Source organism: Microcaecilia unicolor, chromosome 6 (genome assembly GCF_901765095.1).
Source record: "Microcaecilia unicolor chromosome 6, aMicUni1.1, whole genome shotgun sequence".
Taxonomy (NCBI): Eukaryota; Metazoa; Chordata; class Amphibia; order Gymnophiona; family Siphonopidae; genus Microcaecilia; species Microcaecilia unicolor.
This window is the reverse complement of record NC_044036.1, coordinates 120,954,665-120,971,467: the sequence shown is the minus strand read 5'-3', so window position 1 is coordinate 120,971,467 and position 16,803 is coordinate 120,954,665. Positions and strand designations below refer to the sequence as shown.

The 16,803-nt window shown below is 43.6% G+C and overlaps 1 protein-coding gene across 1 annotated transcript in view; it reads right to left on the bottom strand.

The window, feature by feature from the left end:
• Nucleotides 1–16,803, bottom strand: part of SWT1 (SWT1 RNA endoribonuclease homolog) — a 391,485-nt gene that overhangs the window by 112,772 nt on the left and 261,910 nt on the right. The window contains exon 15 of the mRNA XM_030205715.1: nt 1,069–1,214. Within this exon, the coding sequence (XP_030061575.1) occupies nt 1,069–1,214 (146 nt within the window). The remainder of the gene's footprint in view (nt 1–1,068; nt 1,215–16,803) is intronic.

The following is a 16,803-nucleotide window of genomic DNA, read 5'->3' as shown; positions in this document are numbered from 1 at the left end:
AAGTTCCTGGTTGCTGCAGCAGTGTTTGGCAGACTGGGCTAACCAATGTCTCAGAAGCTAAAGCGTGAAAAATGTCAAGTGGCTGAAAAGCCTCAATACTATCAGCTTTGGGCTCCCCGTGTATCATAAATTTATCCATAGGTCCTAGGAGGGAAGATCTGGTGGTCTCTGAGGAATGGACCCTTGTTTTCCCCTTCCTTCAGGTAAGGAGACATGGAAGTTGCACTCATGCTGCTGCCATCTTGGCTCCAACTTGTCCTCCATTTTAGTTTTTAAGAGAGCTATAGAAGCTTTTGACTTGGGGGCAGCACAGCTTGAGACTGGTGAAATAATATAGATGAGGTCACTTTTTAAAAGTCCTTTAGTGCTAGTATGAACCCACAGAGAGAGACAGCAAATGCCCTGGGATCCAGAAAGGTGTGGCCAACTAAGTAATGATACAAATTAACAAAAATAAGACAATTCCCATTAGAGTCAGCTAGCTGGAATGGCTGAGGAATCTAACACAGTAACACCGTAAATGAGGACATAGTCCATCCAGTCTGCCCAACAAGGTAACCAGAGTCACACCTGCCACTCTGTACAAGTTACACTCCTATGACTGAACATTGGCATCACAATCAGGGCAGTTTACAATTTGTTACCATGCCTATCACATATAGACAGTATGGCCTCAGCATAGCCACATTTTTCATAAACAATTGGTAAAGTAACAATCCAATCATATTGCTAATTAACAACATTTTACTCTCTGATTTCAACTTCAAGATGTCTTCCACTTCCCCATAGAGATATATAGCACCAGCACTTATAACATATGATATGTGATATAAAATACACATACTTGATCCTGTCCTGTCTTTGTCAGTTTCTTTGCCTGATGCTTCTCCACTGAGAAGCAAGTGAATGTTCTCTGATGGCCTGAGGTGGAAGTTAGACCTGGCTTGCAAATATGACAGTGTATGGTGCTGATACTGGGACACTGGGCAGGCACAACTTGTGCAGATTTAAAGGCATAGCTAGTATTTCCACAAGCTAGCACAAATGTTTACTTTCACCATGCCTTACCTCTAAGATTCTTTCAAGAAGCTGATTCAATTCCGAATATGCTTGTGGCAGAACTCCATCATAGTCTGACCTTGAGCTGAATGCATGCAACAATTTACATGATTCCTGAACCACAAACACAGTTGTTAAGTAGTCAACTGGTCCACCTAATACAGAAGATAAAAGATCACCAAATACAAGTAAATACTAGAAGAAGTGTAAATAAATGAATGTTAGAAATTAATTTTACATTTTCATATAAGCACAATTTTACTAAGTAAAGCAACAGTGTAGTTCTAGAACGGAAATCATGAAAAGAAAAATCATATTAAAACAGCACATTATCTTAGCTGACTGAGAAACTGTGTTAAAATGTGCCCAATAGGTATACAATGTTAAAATAGAACTGCCATATAAACTAAAATAATTACCCTTTTGGGGCTTCTTACAAGTATCATATACCCAAATCCCCTATTAATCCCTTGCTGAGGTCTATCAAAGAGGCTTATACTGTGCTTCAAAGGAAGATGATTATTTTCACAATAGTTTTCTTGTCCTACGTTCACAAAACTGTATCTGATTTAAAGCAAGAAACCTGCAACTCAGGAGATCCTGAGCATGTTTCTGTCTTAGGTATTTATTGAGCATTATATGCCAAGGGTCCACCCAGAACCTATGGCGACCTCTGTGCTAAATGGAGCATAGATTGGGGATACAGTGGCTTCTTTGGATGTTCTTACCTTAGTTAAGAAAATACCCAATTTAGTACACAGCACCTATCTCCGGGAATGTCAATTCAGAATTCTGCACAGAGAATGTTTTTCCCAGACTCGGACACCTGGAGGCGAATTTTCAAAGCACTTACACTTACAAGTTACATTGTAACCTATGGAATTTTGTAAGTCTAAGTGCTTTGAAATGAGTAGAGTGGAGGAGTGGCCTAATGGTTAGTGTAACGGGTTGCAGACCTGGGGAACTGGGTTTGATTCCCGCTACTGCCTGTGGTTGGCAGTGGGTTGAGACTAGAGAGCTGCACGGCTTCCGTCCCACGGGAATCCCGCGGGATTCCCGCGGGGATGGAACCAGTTCTGCGGGGTTCCCGCGGGGATGGAACAGTTCTGCGGGGTTCCCGTGGGGACGGAGGCAGTTCCTGCGGGGTTCCCGCGGGGATGGAACCAGTTCTGCAGGGTTCCCGTGGGGACGGAGGCAGTTCCTGCGGGGTTCCCGCGGGGATGGAACCAGTTCTGTGGGCTTCCCCGTGGAAGTGTAAGCTGCACCTGCACCAGCCTCTCATCTACCGAATACCCAATTTATTTGAGTGCTGTCTCCTTCTCCTCCTCTTCTTCCTTGCTTTAATAGCATAAATGTGGACAGTCTTCCATTAAGGACGGTGGTAGAGTCACAAATGATGACGGAATTCAAAAGGCGTGCTAACCTTAAATGGCTGCATGTGTGTGGATATGTCAAGTGACACTTAGATGGCGACTCTGGCTGTGATGAACTAGAGCTGATACCTGGCAGACTTGTATGGTCTGTGTCTCATACATGGCAATCTGATGTAGGATGGGCTGGAAAGGGCTTAGGCAGCAACTTCAGTGGCTGGAACATGAGGACAGTGCTGGGACAGACTTTTATGGTCTGTGTCCCACAAATGAGAACATGAATAGCTGGAGTGGGCTTCGATGGCAACTCCAGCAGTTGGAACATAAGGTTGGGGCCAGATAGACTTCTGTGGTCTTTGTTCCGAAACACGAAAGAAAGACCATAATCAAGTATATAATACACACTCGTTGATTTAATGATGAATTGATCATGAGTGTGACTATTGGGCAGCAGTGGATGGACCGTTCAGGTCTATTTGCTGTCACTTACTATGTTACTATTAATCCTCTTTGCTCCCAGGCTGGTGCACAGACCTCAGCTCTGACACAGGCCAAGAATCAGATGTCACCTGACCTACTGGCGCGTGCATGTGGCGACCTCTCAGCACACACTGCCAGTGAATCAGAGACAAATCTTACATGTGCGCACCAGAGTGTTCCAAGTTCCACTTCCGTTCCTTCCCTTGCCTACAGTGCTGTGGCTCAAATCCAGAGAGAGACTGGGGAGGCTGACTGGAACTTTCTTTTATGTACTATTAAATTCTTATGGGGATGGGTGGGGATGGGCTAAATTCTTACGGGGATGGGTGGGGATGGGTTAAATTCTTGCGGGGACGGGTTGGGATGGTTTAATTTTTGCGGGGATGGGTGGGATGGGTAAGATTCCAGTGGGGATGGGTTGGGGACGGGTAAGATTCCAGCAGGGACGGGCGGGGATGGGTAAGATTTCTGTCCCCGTGCAACTCTCTAGTTGAGACCCTGGGGAACCAGGGTTCAATTCCCCTCTGCAGCTCCATGTGTCCCTGGGCAAGTTACTTGACCCTCCGTTGCCCAGGTACATCAGTAATACAATGTACTACTTAGATTGTTGAGCCCACTAGAGATAGACCCAGTACCTGTAAAATGAAACTGTAACCACTTAGGTCTAAGCAGTATATAAATACTGAAATAAAAATTAGCCCCATCACCTACATGTTTTTAATTGTGGGACAGAGATGGAAGGCAGTAGAACTAGAGGACATGAAATGAGATTGAAGGGGGGCAGACTCAAGAAAAATGTCAGGAAGTATTTTTTCACGGAGAGAGTGGTGGATGCTTGGAATGCCCTCCCGCGGGAGGTGGTGGAGAGGAAAACGGTAACGGAATTCAAACATACGTGGGATAAACATAAAGGAATCCTGCTCAGAAGGAAGGGATCCCCAGAAGCTTAGCCGGTGGTGGGAGGCAGGGCTGGTGGTTGGGAGGTGGGGATAGTGCTGGGCAGACTTATACGGTCTGTGCCAGAGCCGGTGGTGGGAGGCGGGGCTGGTGGTTGGGAGGCAGGGATAGTGCTGGGCAGACTTATACGGTCTGTGCCAGAGCCGGTGGTGGGAGGCGGGGCTGGTGGTTGTGAGGCTGGGGATAGTTGCTGGGCAGACTTATACGGTCTGTGCCAGAGCCGGGTGGTGGCAGGCGGGGCAGGGATAGTGCTGGGCAGACTTATACGGTCTGTGCCCTGAAAAAGACAGGTACAAATCAAGGCTAAGGTATACACAAAAAATGGCACATGTGAGTTATCTTGTTGGACAGACTGGATGGGCCGTGCAGGTCTTTTTCTGCCGTCATCCTACTATGTTACTATTGTTCTCATTTGCTTTGGAGTTTCCCCTATATAAGCTATTATTGGATACTATTATTAAATGCATGGAGAGGATACTGGGTCACCCTATTTGGAAATCACCCTTGGGTTTCTCTTTGAGAAGCAGGAGGCTTTTGGAGACACAGGTTACTGCTGGGTGTGGGGGGTAGCGGAAAAAAAGTTATACTGCAGAAATGGATGCAAGGGATCCCACCAGACTATTGGTACTGGAGGAATCAATTCATATTATTTCTGTGTTTGGAAGCTCAGGATCCTGCTCATTCCTTTCAAACAGTGGAAACAATTTTTAAGGGTCTGGGACCCTTATTTATAATCTTTAACTCCTAGAACTCATATCTTAATTTTGAATAAATTGGAAATTGGTGAGCGAAGGAATATGAGACCACCAAGAGCAGGGTTGTAGTTCATTAGCAGGAGGGAGTGGGCAGGATGGGAAAGGGGGAGGGAGGTTTCATGTGGGATGCTATAAGAGCTCAGGCATCCCATGCAATAATTTAAGGTTGAATTCTGGAGTTAAAAAGTACACACGTTCTTTATTAAGGTTGTACAACTGGCAGGTTATCTTGTTGGTTATGATCACTTTGTCTATATTTTCAGTACTGCTGTGGTTCTCTGTTTTCAACAAAACAGATTTACAGTGGGGGGAAATAAGTATTTGATCCCTTGCTGATTTTGTAAGGTTGGCCCCACTGACAAAGACAGGAGCAGCCCATAATTGAAGGGTAGGTTATTGGTAACAGTGAGAGATAGCACATCACCAAATTAAATCCGGAAAATCACATTGTGGAAAGTATATAATTTATTTGCATTCTGCAGAGGGAAAATAAGTATTAATCCCTCTGGCAAACAAGACCTAATACTTGGTGGCAAAACCCTTGTTGGCAAGCACAGCGGTCAGACGTCTTCTGTAGTTGATGATGCGGTTTGCACACATGTCAGGAGGAATTTTGGTCCACTCCTCTTTGCAGATCATCTCTAAATCATTAAGAGTTCTGGGCTGTCGCTTGGCAACTCGCCAGCTTCAGCTCCCTCCCTAAGTTTTCAATGGGATTAAGGTCTGGTGACTGGCTAGGCCACTCCATGACCTAATGTGCTTCTTCCTGAGCCACTCCTTTGTTGCCTTGGCTGTATGTTTTGGGTCATGTCGTGCTGGAAGACCAGCACGACCCATTTTTAAGGCCCTGGCGGAGGGAAGGAGGTTGTCACTCAGAATTGTACGGTACATGGCCCCATCCATTCTCCCATTGATGCGGTGAAGTAGTCCTGTGCCCCTTAGCAGAGAAACACCCCCAAACATAACATTTCCACCTCCATGCTTGACAGTGGGGACGGTGTTCTTTGGGTCATAGGCAGCATTTCTCTTCCTCCAACACGGGAGCTTGAGTTCATGCCAAAGAGCTCAATTTTTGTCTCATCTGACCACAGCACCTTCTCCCAATCACTCTCGGCATCATCCAGGTGTTCAACTGGCAAACTTCAGACGGGCCGTCACATGTGCCTTCCGGAGCAGGGGGACCTTGCGGGCACTGCAGGAGTGCACATCTGTTATGTCGTAATGTGTTACCAATGGTTTTCGTGGTGACAGTGGTCCCAGCTGCCTTGAGATCATTGAGAAGTTCCCCCCTTGTAGTTGTAGGCTGATTTCTAACCTCCTCATGATCAAGGATACCCCACGAGGTGAGATTTTGCGTTGGAGCCCCAGATCTTTGTCGATTGACATTCATTTTGTACTTCTTCCATTTTCTTACTATGGCACCAACAGTTGTCTCCTTCTCGCCCAGCGTCTTACTGATGGTTTTGTAGCCCATTCCAGCCTTGTGCAGGTGTATGATCTTGTCCCTGACATCCTTAGACAGCTCCTTGCTCTTGGCCATTTTGTAGAGGTTAGAGTCTGCTGATTCACTGAGTCTGTGGACAGGTGTCTTTCATACAGGTGACCATTGCCGACAGCTGTCTGTCATGCAGGTAACGAGTTGATTTGGAGCATCCACCTGGTCTGTAGGGGCCAGATCTCTTACTGGTTGGTGGGGGATCAAATATTATTTCCCTCTGCAGAATGCAAATAAATTCATATACTTTCCACAATGTGATTTTCCGGATTTAATTTGTGATGTGCTATCTCTCACTGTTACCAATAACCTACCCTTCAATATGGGCTGCTCATGTCTTTGTCAGTGGGCAAACTTACAAAATCCAGCAAGGGATCAAATACTTATTTCCCCCACTGTAAACATAAAGCAGAAACCTGAAGACTACATTTCAACTTAGCCACCTTTTTAACTTTGCTGAGGCTGGAGGACTACTTTAAATACAGAAACCTTGGCCATAATATTAAGATTGTCATTATCATTCCCACAATTTTTTAAAAAGTGGACTGAAATTCAGCAGAAACCATCCAATTAAAGATATCTAGATAAAGCTACTGAGATATCTTTTGTTGGATGTTCAGTAAGATATTCAGATATCTCACTGCCACTGAATAGCGGAGATAATTCTCTGTAGATCGTCTAAGGTTAGGTGCCAGGATAATGTGTGCTAACCATAAATTCTAACACAGCAATTGTGTGCACAAGTCCACAGTTGAATACCTACGTGTTTACTGCAAGTAGTAAGGCGTGCAACTTCTAGTATTCTAAAAGCCGAGTGCGTAAGTGCTAAGCACACCCCTGGCCTGCCCATGCCCTCCCATGTCTATGCTCCCCTTTGCAGTCGCATTATAGAATTTCTACATGCAATTTCTAAAATCTAGACTAAGGGGGTCTTTTACTAAGGTGCGTTAGTGGTTTTAGCTTGTGGTACAAATCAGCTGGCAGAACAAGTAGGGATGCCCATTATATTCTGTGACGAAACGCCTAGCCACCCACCTGGGCCAACCCTGTGGCCACCTGGCGGGTATAGCTCAGGTCTGCCTGCAGATTGTGTTCTAAACTAGCACCCTCACACCTATTGACTGGGTCTCACTTGCCTCTGGGCAAGTCTCCAAACTCTCAGGTTATTTCCTGGTGATTTTCTAGGTTACTGGGGCCACCTCTCCAGGGATCCCATCAGTTCCCAGAAAACACCAACAGATCAAAATACAAACCACCAGGATTCTAGTCAGTCCAGGACAGCAGAGTCAATAAACTAATCAGGTTTATTGTCAGGTAGAACAGTGAACCATATAAACAGGTGGAAAAGAACAAACAATAACAGATAACTGAATATGGACTTAAATATAAAACTATTCTACTACCCTAACTAGTACCTGGGGAGTTCAGGAAAAAGATATAGCTGCTCACAAGCTATGAAGACCTAACTGTCACAGTGCCTCAGGAAAAGAGAACATACTCTTTCCACCTTCCTTATCTGCGGCTAAAAAAAATTGCTTCACAGCTTAAGAGTTAACAGCTTTTGGCGGGAAGAAGAAACTGATGTTTTGTAACAACCTTTACAAACAAAGACAGTCACCATCTGCTGGCCAAACAAAGGAAATGCTCATCATAAACAATAGCTATATAATTTACAAGCAGGAAAATTCCTTGTTTCACCCAATATTCCTTATGGGCGTCTTGGTGTGGTCTCCCGCACAAGCAAAAAAATGCTACCGTGGCTTGGTAAAGACCCCCTTAAGAACAGTTAACTGTGTAAACTGTTAATTTGTGCCAATTAGCGCAATTAACCCCTATAGCAAGAATTGATAGCTAATACCGCTTAGCATCTAATTATTTATATTAGTTTACATATGAACGACTATTCCATAACTTGCACACACAACGTTCTGTGCTAAACATAAAATTGGGTGCACAAGTTTACAGAATTAGGAGGATAGTGTCTTAAAGATATGAGGATATCTTAGGCCTCCTGTATCTGCATTTGAGATAGTCAGATAAACAGCTAACTGTATTTAATTTAAATAAAAGCACATTTATATTCCACAGCAAACCTCACAGACTTAATAACAGATTATAAACTTTCAACATTGGGAGAGAAAGCATTTATGTGGAGGAGTAGCCTAGTTGTTAGTGCAGTGGACTTTGATCCTGGGGAACTGGGTTCCATTCCCACTGCAGCTCCTTGTGACTGTGGGCAAGTCACTTAAACCTCCATTGCCCCAGGTACAAAATAAGTACCTGAATATATGTAAACCGCTTTGAATGTAGTTGCAAAATACCACAGAAAGGCGGTATATCAAGTCCCATTTCCCTTTATAAAATAAATCAAAATAAAATCATTTTTGTATGATATAATTTTCAACTATAAAATCAATACAAACTTATCCACAGATAATATCCACACACAAACCCCCCCAAACATTCAAATATTATGACAACCATACTTTCCCAAAAGGACAAGACAAACAAGAGAAATAAACCCTGGAAGATACCTGAACAAAAGTCAGGGTCTTCAGAGTTTTACAGAAGGTTAAGTTAATTTGGATCCAATAACTGATGTGTCTCTAAAAAAATCCTGAAGCTCAAAAAGCAAATGTATAGTAAATAGTGGCTAAATATTGCTGTTATCTGGATAAATATTTGGTACATCCTCAGACTGCCCCCCTTGCTTCTTCTTTATTTGGATAAGTTTTGGCCAGACATCTTGATGTCTGGCTAAAAGCTATCCATTTCCTGTGCCTGAATTTTTTAAACTGTGGACTTACCAGAATTAACTCCCAAAGTTACCTGGTTAACTCATGTTCAATATCAGCCCAAATATTTAAAATAAATATTTCAGGCTTGGAGCTGGCGTTAGGGTGTCAGAGTCCCAATTTGTGTAGAGAGAGTTGAGGAGCCTGAGCAAAGCCTTGGTGGTCCGATAGACCCAGACCCCCCCCCACCCCCCCCCCCCCTTTCAAAATCTTTTGTAAAAGACCTGGTGGTCCAGTGGGACCCCGGCCAGGACACAACCCCCCCCCCTCGGAGTCTACCCTGGTGGCCTAGAGGTAGCACCCCCCAACTAGGGTTACCATATGGCTCCAGAAAAAGGAGGACGGATTGAGCACGCCGGGTTTTACTTCCATTGCTTTCCATTGAAAGCAATGGAAATAAAACCCGGCTAGCTCAATTACTTCCATTGAAAGCAATGGAAGTAAAACCCGGCTGGCTCAATCCGTCCTCCTTTTTCTGGAGCCATATGGTAACCCTACCCCCAACCCCATTAAACTTTGGAGGAGGAGGAGGAGGAGGGAAGGATTCCTACTCCCTCCTGCTGGGCGCGCCATCAAAATGGCGGCGAGATGCACTAGGCAGGGCCTAACTACCATATAAGGGAGTTTCCCATTGTATTTATGTATTTTTTTCACATGCTTGATATACTGCATGTGGCCTAACCTAAGCTTCAATATGATTTACAAAAAAAAGCCTTAACAACTTAGAAGAAAGAAAAGAAGAAGGAAAAGAAGAAAAGGGATTGGGGGAAGGAGAGCACACCATGGAGTGAAGAGGGAATAGAGGGAAGTGTGGTTAGGCCCCACCAGTGTATCCCAGGATGCACTGGTGCAGGGCAGGAGAGCCGGCCATTTGATGATGCACCCTGCAGGAGGAAATAGGACTCTTTCCTTCCTCCTTCTCCCAGGTATGATGAGGATGGGGGTACTACTAGGCCACCATGGTAGACCGGGAGGGGGAAAAGAAACGCTGGACCGCCAAGGCTTTTACAAAGATTTGAAGGGGTGGGTCAGGGGTCCACCGGACCACCAAGGTTTTATCTATTATGAAGAGGGAGGCTAGGGGTTCACCGGACCACCAGGGCAAGGCCAGGCTTCTACTGAGGTAGCCTGGGCAGAGAAATCATATTAATTTGTTAATTCTGTTTAATTTTGGTTCAGTCCTGTAAAGTGGTAGAATGCCATCTGGTTTTAATTACTCAAATGTCTAGCTTTTGCTAGACTAGAGGTTAGAAAGGTCAGAGAGAAATGAAACTTTCTTTGTCCCTTTTTGAGTGATGGATTGTTAAGGCTGGTTCATAGGTATATTTTACCACATCGGATGCCATTCTAAGCTAAGGCATAGTGGACAATCTCGAGGGGATCAGCAAGCAAGCTGTTTTAAAAGATTAGACTGAATGCTGTTTAGAAGGAGATAGAGTAGATTTAAATAATTCTAGATAATTTAGATTTTGTCTTATAAGGAATTCTGATTTCTGCTTATTTTAAAATATGTTTTATTCTGTTTAATTAATAAGTTCTATTTCTCTATGTAAAATATCTTTTCAATTCAGTGTCTGACTTTTCAAGTGAGATTTGTCTGCAGTTTAAGAGGTCATCATCTGGTTTGAATTATCCACAGTCCTAGCTAGTTCTGTGTATGAAGCTAGAAGGTGAAAGAGGTCAGGAAAAGTCAAGTCTTCTCCTTGATTGATTATAGCTAAGTGTAGGACTGGTCTCCTGAAAGTAATAACAAACCATGTCTGTGTGCCATTAAGCAAGACTGGCCCCTTAGCCCCTTTATGAACCCAGCTCAAGTTATGAAGTTAACCGGGAATCTGATTATGTGAATAATAATAAAATGCAGGAGATAGGTGCCACATTGTCTAGTTTGAGAGGCCCCAGGTCATAGGTCAGTTTAGGAAATATCAAACCTATGTAACTGATATTTTTGAGTAAATGTGTAGAGATAATTAGTTCAAGACAGGGTAATCAATCTATTCTTTACCATCTGGTGAGAAAGGGGGGCTAGAGGGGTTTAGGACCCTATATAAAGGAGAACAGAAGCAGCTTACGTTAGACGAGAAGGAACCAAGACAGGAGACACAAGACACAGAGAGCTGAAGAGAAGGAGAGAGCTAGCGCTGATGTCCTACTTTGTTTGCTGGCAAATAAAGAAGATTTCTCTCTCATTCTGGTGTGTGGTGTTTGACTCCTGAAGTACCACAGATTCTGCTAACAATAGTGGTAATTCCTGCAACACTACTTCTTCTTCTTTTTCTGGCACTGTTCTGTACAGTGTCGGAGTTCTGAGCATCACGGCCTGAGACTGGCACCAGGGCACAGATGTCCTACAAGGATAAGCAGGGTCCAAGTACCAGAGTGCCAATAACCCTCATCACATACAGGCCTTGATGAAGTAAGTGGCTCATTAGCACACCATTCAAAGCTTCAGCATATAAAATTCTAATGTACATTGTGATAAGTATGAGGCTGTCCTACCCTGGTTAGGCCCCTAGAGGGCGCTGTTCCCCTAAAATGTCCAGGGAGAAGGGCTGGGTGAGTCACTAAAGGGAGCCAGTAAGGGGTTGTATAGCAGGAGGTCGCTAGGACCGAGGAGAGTCCGGGAGGAGGAAACAGGTGCAGCAGGTTATGGGCTGGGTCCTGTTTAGCCATTAACCACTTAATACCCCACCTGAGTGTGAGGGAGAGAGGAGAGCTAGCAGCTGAAGCAGAGAGCTGGGAGCTGATGCAGAAAGATCCCCATGGAAAGTACTGGTTGAGCCCTATGGACTGGTGGTGAACTGTGTGTATAAAGAAAGGAAGCTGGCTGGGGTAAGAAGGCCCTTGAGCTTTAAGTATAAGAACTGTGTGTCCAAGTACAGAGAGAGGCAGGCTGCAAAGCCTGGGGTTGGAAGTCCCCAAAGTATTGCTGTACTGAGAGAAGCAGGCTGCAAAGCCTGGAGATAGAAGTCCCCAAAGTATTGTGGAGCTAAAGGAAGTGTGCCCTAGGGGCTGAAATAAAGTTTTGTATGAGTAATATTCTTTTGGTGAGACCTGACTGTGTTTGCCTTTTTGAGAAGCAGGTCACCCCGAGCTTAAAGGGGTATGAGACTAATTTGCATATAATCTGCATACTAAAATCCAGCTCACCCTGAGTGAAAGAGGGACCTGGGATCTAGAGGTTGGAGCCTCATCTCACAAGAGAGAGGTGGGGATGTCACAACATACATTAAAAAGGGTACACTATCAGAAAAAAACTGCAGCATACAATGTTGCAATAATCTACTGCCATTTGCTATATTAGGAGTAACATAAGTAAAATATCTCCCTTCCTGGCATTGAATGAGCAGGAATACTTGCACAATGACAGAAAGGCAGATCAAAAAAAAAAAAAGAAGAAGAAATGAAAACGCTAGCAGGCCAGTATCACCTATCCCCACTCTTATCCTCATCTGCCAGGTCAATTCAGTCTAGGGCACCCCAAGCCAGAGCGCTTTTGGTTCTAGAATCTACCACAGGAGGGACCTGGACCAGAAATGTTGGCTAGGCCCCTTCTCCTAAAAGGAAGCCTGTAAGAGATCATAGATTCCAAGGGGCCAACCTTCAATGTGAGAGATTTAGGACCCACTCTGCCCCGCTCATAACTCCACCCCACCTGCTCATAACAGCATCAGCGGTGATCTCTCCTTCCAGTGGCAGCAGGAGAGGCCTTCTTAAAACATCATTTCCTGCTACTGCGGGACCAACAGCAGCAGGAGATGACATGCTGCTGCTGCTGTTGGAAGGGGAGGCCACTCAGCATGAGATCCCAGCTCCTTAGTGGGAATGCAGGAGATGACCCGCAAAAATGAGAGATTTGGCAGGTCTGAGAGAGTCAGTTGGACAATTAGATCATCACAGAGTTCAAGGAGCACGCAAGGAAGACAAGGCCATAGTGGAGAGATAAAATGAATTCTTTAATTCAGTCTTTACTTCAGAAGAGTAGATTGAGGGGAAACTTATTTATTTATGCAAAATATTTATAAACCCCTCTATCCAATCACCCTAGGTAATGTACATAATCATTAGAATCGAGACTGTTTTTAAATATGCACTAACACAGCAACTAACATTGTACGGTGAGCCAATCAGTGAAATCAGTGGCAGAGCCAGACAGCCAATTCTGAGTGGGTCTGAGACCAAAATTTTCTCTTTGCTCCAGCCCCTTTCTCCCCCCACTCTCTACCCCTCTCCCGGCACCTCCTACCTTAAAATATAAATATTTTACCTCATGAGGATCTCCAAGCTCTGTCAGCTGAAGACTTCCTCCGAGGATGGCCAGAACTCCCTTTTACCATGCTTGGCAGGCAGCGGCAGCAACTCCTTGAGCCACCTATGCCAGCACCCCATGCATGCTTAGCTATTGGTGGTTCAAGGATGTTGCTGCTGTCTGTCAAGCTTAGTAGAAGGGAGTTTTGGCTGCCTTCAGAGGAGGACCTCAGCTGATGGAGACTGGGGATCCAGCTACAGTAAGGGTGAGGACTGGTGTTAGACATGCTAGGGCCCAGGGCAGAAAATAAAGAAGGCTCCCCCCCTCAATTCCCTCTCCTCCCTGTCTCGCCTCCAACCTCCCCACCTACCATTACAATTACACTGACAGACTCTAACCAACAAGGGATCACAAATTAGAAATAAAAATATGTAGACAAAAATTGAACTCGGAACCTCAGCATGTATTGCAACAGTGGAGAAATAAAAACAGAAATGTATTTCCTTTTCTACTGAACACAATAAAATGACACCCGCTATTGCACATTTCTCAAGCTAACATATTTCAGTTAATAAATTCAAAATAAAATGCCTTTTCTATCTTTGTTGTCTAGTCATGTTATTTTTCTGTCATGTTGGTTCCAGATTTTCTTTTCCACTTTCCTGTCTTTCTGTTAATTATCCTTCAAGCAGTTGCTGTCCATTTGTCTTTTCTCCTCTCTCATTCCATTCCCTCACTACTCATGCCTCTGACATACTGATCTTTCCATTTTAGCTCTTTCCTCTCTTTTTTTTCTTTTCTGTTTTCTGTCCACTCAAATTTCACCCTCTTTCTAACACATTTCCTTCTTTTACCTTTTCAGATACCTATCAGAGTTCCACCTCCTTTCACCCGCTAGCTCTCCTATTCCCCATCTCACTCCTTCCCCAGCCTTCTATTCCCTTCTATCTTCAATCTACTCCCTATTACCATACTTTTACTCCAATTTATCATTAACCTTCTCTCATTTATTTCCTTGCCACCCCCACTTGGCCTCTCTCACATGGTTCCACCATAACAACAAAAGAATAGCCATATTGGGTCAGACCAATGGTCCATCTAGCCGAGTATCCTGCTTCTAACAGTGGCCACAAATACCTGGCAGAAACCCAACTAGTAACAACTTTCAATGCTATCAATCCCAGGGCAAGCAGTGGCTTCCCCCATGTCTATCTCAATAACAGCCTATGGACATTTCCTCCAGGAACTTGTCCAAACCTTTTTTAAACCCAGATACGTTAACCACCGTTATCACATCCTCCAGCAATGAGTTCCAGAGCTTAACTATTCTTTGAGTGAAAAAATATTTCCTCCTATTTGTTTTAAAAGTATTTCCATGCAATTTCATTGAGTGTCTCCTGGTCTTTGTACTTTTTGAAAGAATGAAAAATTGATTCATTTCTACCCATTCTACACCACTCAGGATTTTGTAGACCTCAATCATATCTCCCCTCAGCTGTCTCTTTTCCAAGCTGAAGAGCCCTAACCTCTTTAGCCTCTCCTCATATGGGACCAGAAATGAATGCAATACTCAAGATGAGGTCGTACCATGGAGCGATACAGAGGCATTATATTTTTGATCTTATTTTGCATCCCTCTCCTAATAATTTCTAGCACCCTGTTTGATTTCAGCGTATTGTCTAGTGACACCTAGGTATTTTTCTTGAGTGCTGACTCCTAAAGTGCACTCCAGCATCAACTAAGATTCAGAGGGAAGGGTTTAAAACTATGCATTTCAATTGAGGCTCAAAGGGGAGCTAAAAGTGGGTCTTGGAGGGAGATTCATGTGAAGCTTTTGCGGAGAATAAAGGCCTTGTGATATAATAATATGTCAGGAAAATTTATGCTGCCAAGGAAAGGGTGAGATAATAATCTTTCAATGGATGTATAAAATGCTTTTGGAAAGAGCAAGGAGAACATGCTCAAGATATATGTAATTTTGGGGACAACCATCATTTTAATGGACTCAAGTCTGCCCCACTAGGACAGACTGAACAGTGACCACTGAGAGACAGAAATTGATGAGACCTGGGAGGCAATTAATACAGGGGATGGAAATTAGGGACTGGAAAGTGAGTGAAATTCAGGGAATAGGAGGATGGAGAAGGAATATAAGAGGGGTGGAGAAGAAAGGAGAAGGGAGAGAGTGTAGGAAATGGAAAGTTGATAAATAGGTGAAAGAGGAGATCAAGATTATAGGGAGAAGGAGGAATGAAATCTAGTTGCAGGTTCATAAAAAGGCAGATGATAGAAATGGAGACAAAAATGAAACAGAAGGATCAGTGTCAGAGTTAGGCACAAGGAAAAGACAAGACAGTGAAGAAACAGAAAATGAAAATAAGATCCTGGGAAAGGATTCCGTGAAAAGCAAAAAAAAAAGTAAGTGGAAAAGAGAAACCAAGACCACCCAATTTGAAAACTAAATTGGTCAGAAAACAAGGATACATATACATTTATTTTTGGTATTTAGAGAAAGATAATGTCAGCTTTGAAAATGTGCACTTCTTGGATTTTGTTCTGTACTGAAGAAAACGCATCTCTGGGGTTTTACTGCTCAAGTTTGGTTTCTTTTGTTTTCCATTTCACTTTTTTTTTGTCTACATTATGTTTCTAATTTATAATCTCATTTTTTTTTTGCTAAATGATGGCCTGTGTTTTCCTTGTGTAAGGATGAGGGATTCAGTCGATATGTAGGTTCTGTACAGGAATCTGTAGTGGCCTATCGTTTAGAGCTGGAAAGGAGCACATCACCCCCTATGCTTAATAAAATACTCGTACTCCTGAACCCTAAAAGTATGATGGTGTTCTAGAACATTTGTAGTGCTAACCTTTCGTTGGTAGGGTTAGTGCAGTTTGAGTCCTTTATTTGATGCTGGTATTGTAAGCTTGAGTGTCTATTTACAAGGTTTTGTCTTACATCACACAGAGGGGCATTTTCGATATGACGTCTAAATCCAACTTTGAACGTTTTGCTAAAAATGTCCAAAATCCGATTAGGAAAGAAGGTAATTTTCAAACAAAGGAAATTGTCTTTTTTTTTTTTTTTTTTACAAAAATACCATCAAACAAGGTTTTGTGCTTTGTATGTGTTTTTTTTGCACTATTTTTGGAAAAAAAAAAAAAGTCCAAGTGAAAAACGCAGAAAATCAAGCCATTGGGATATAGGAGGGGCCAGCATTTTTAGTAGACTAGTCCCCCAGACATCCCAAGAGAGCAATGGGCTACCCTACGGGGTACTGCAGTGGACTTCAAATAAATGCTCCTAGGTACACATCTCACCATTCCTACCTTATCTTGTCTGCAAAGTCCTCCCCCCCCCAAACCCACTACCCGCAACTGTACACCACTACAATAAATAGCCCTTATGGGTGAAGGGGGCACCTATATATAGGTACAGTGGGTTTCTGGTGAGCTTTGGAGGGCTCACAGTTTTCACCACAAGTGTAACAGGCCGGAGGAGGTATGGGCTTGGGTCCACCTGTCTGCAATGCACCGCACCTACCACTAGACTACTCCAAGTACCTGCATGCTGCTCTAATAGATCCGAGTATAACATCTGAGGCTGGCATAGAGGCTGGTAAGTAATGTTTTTAATCAAATTATT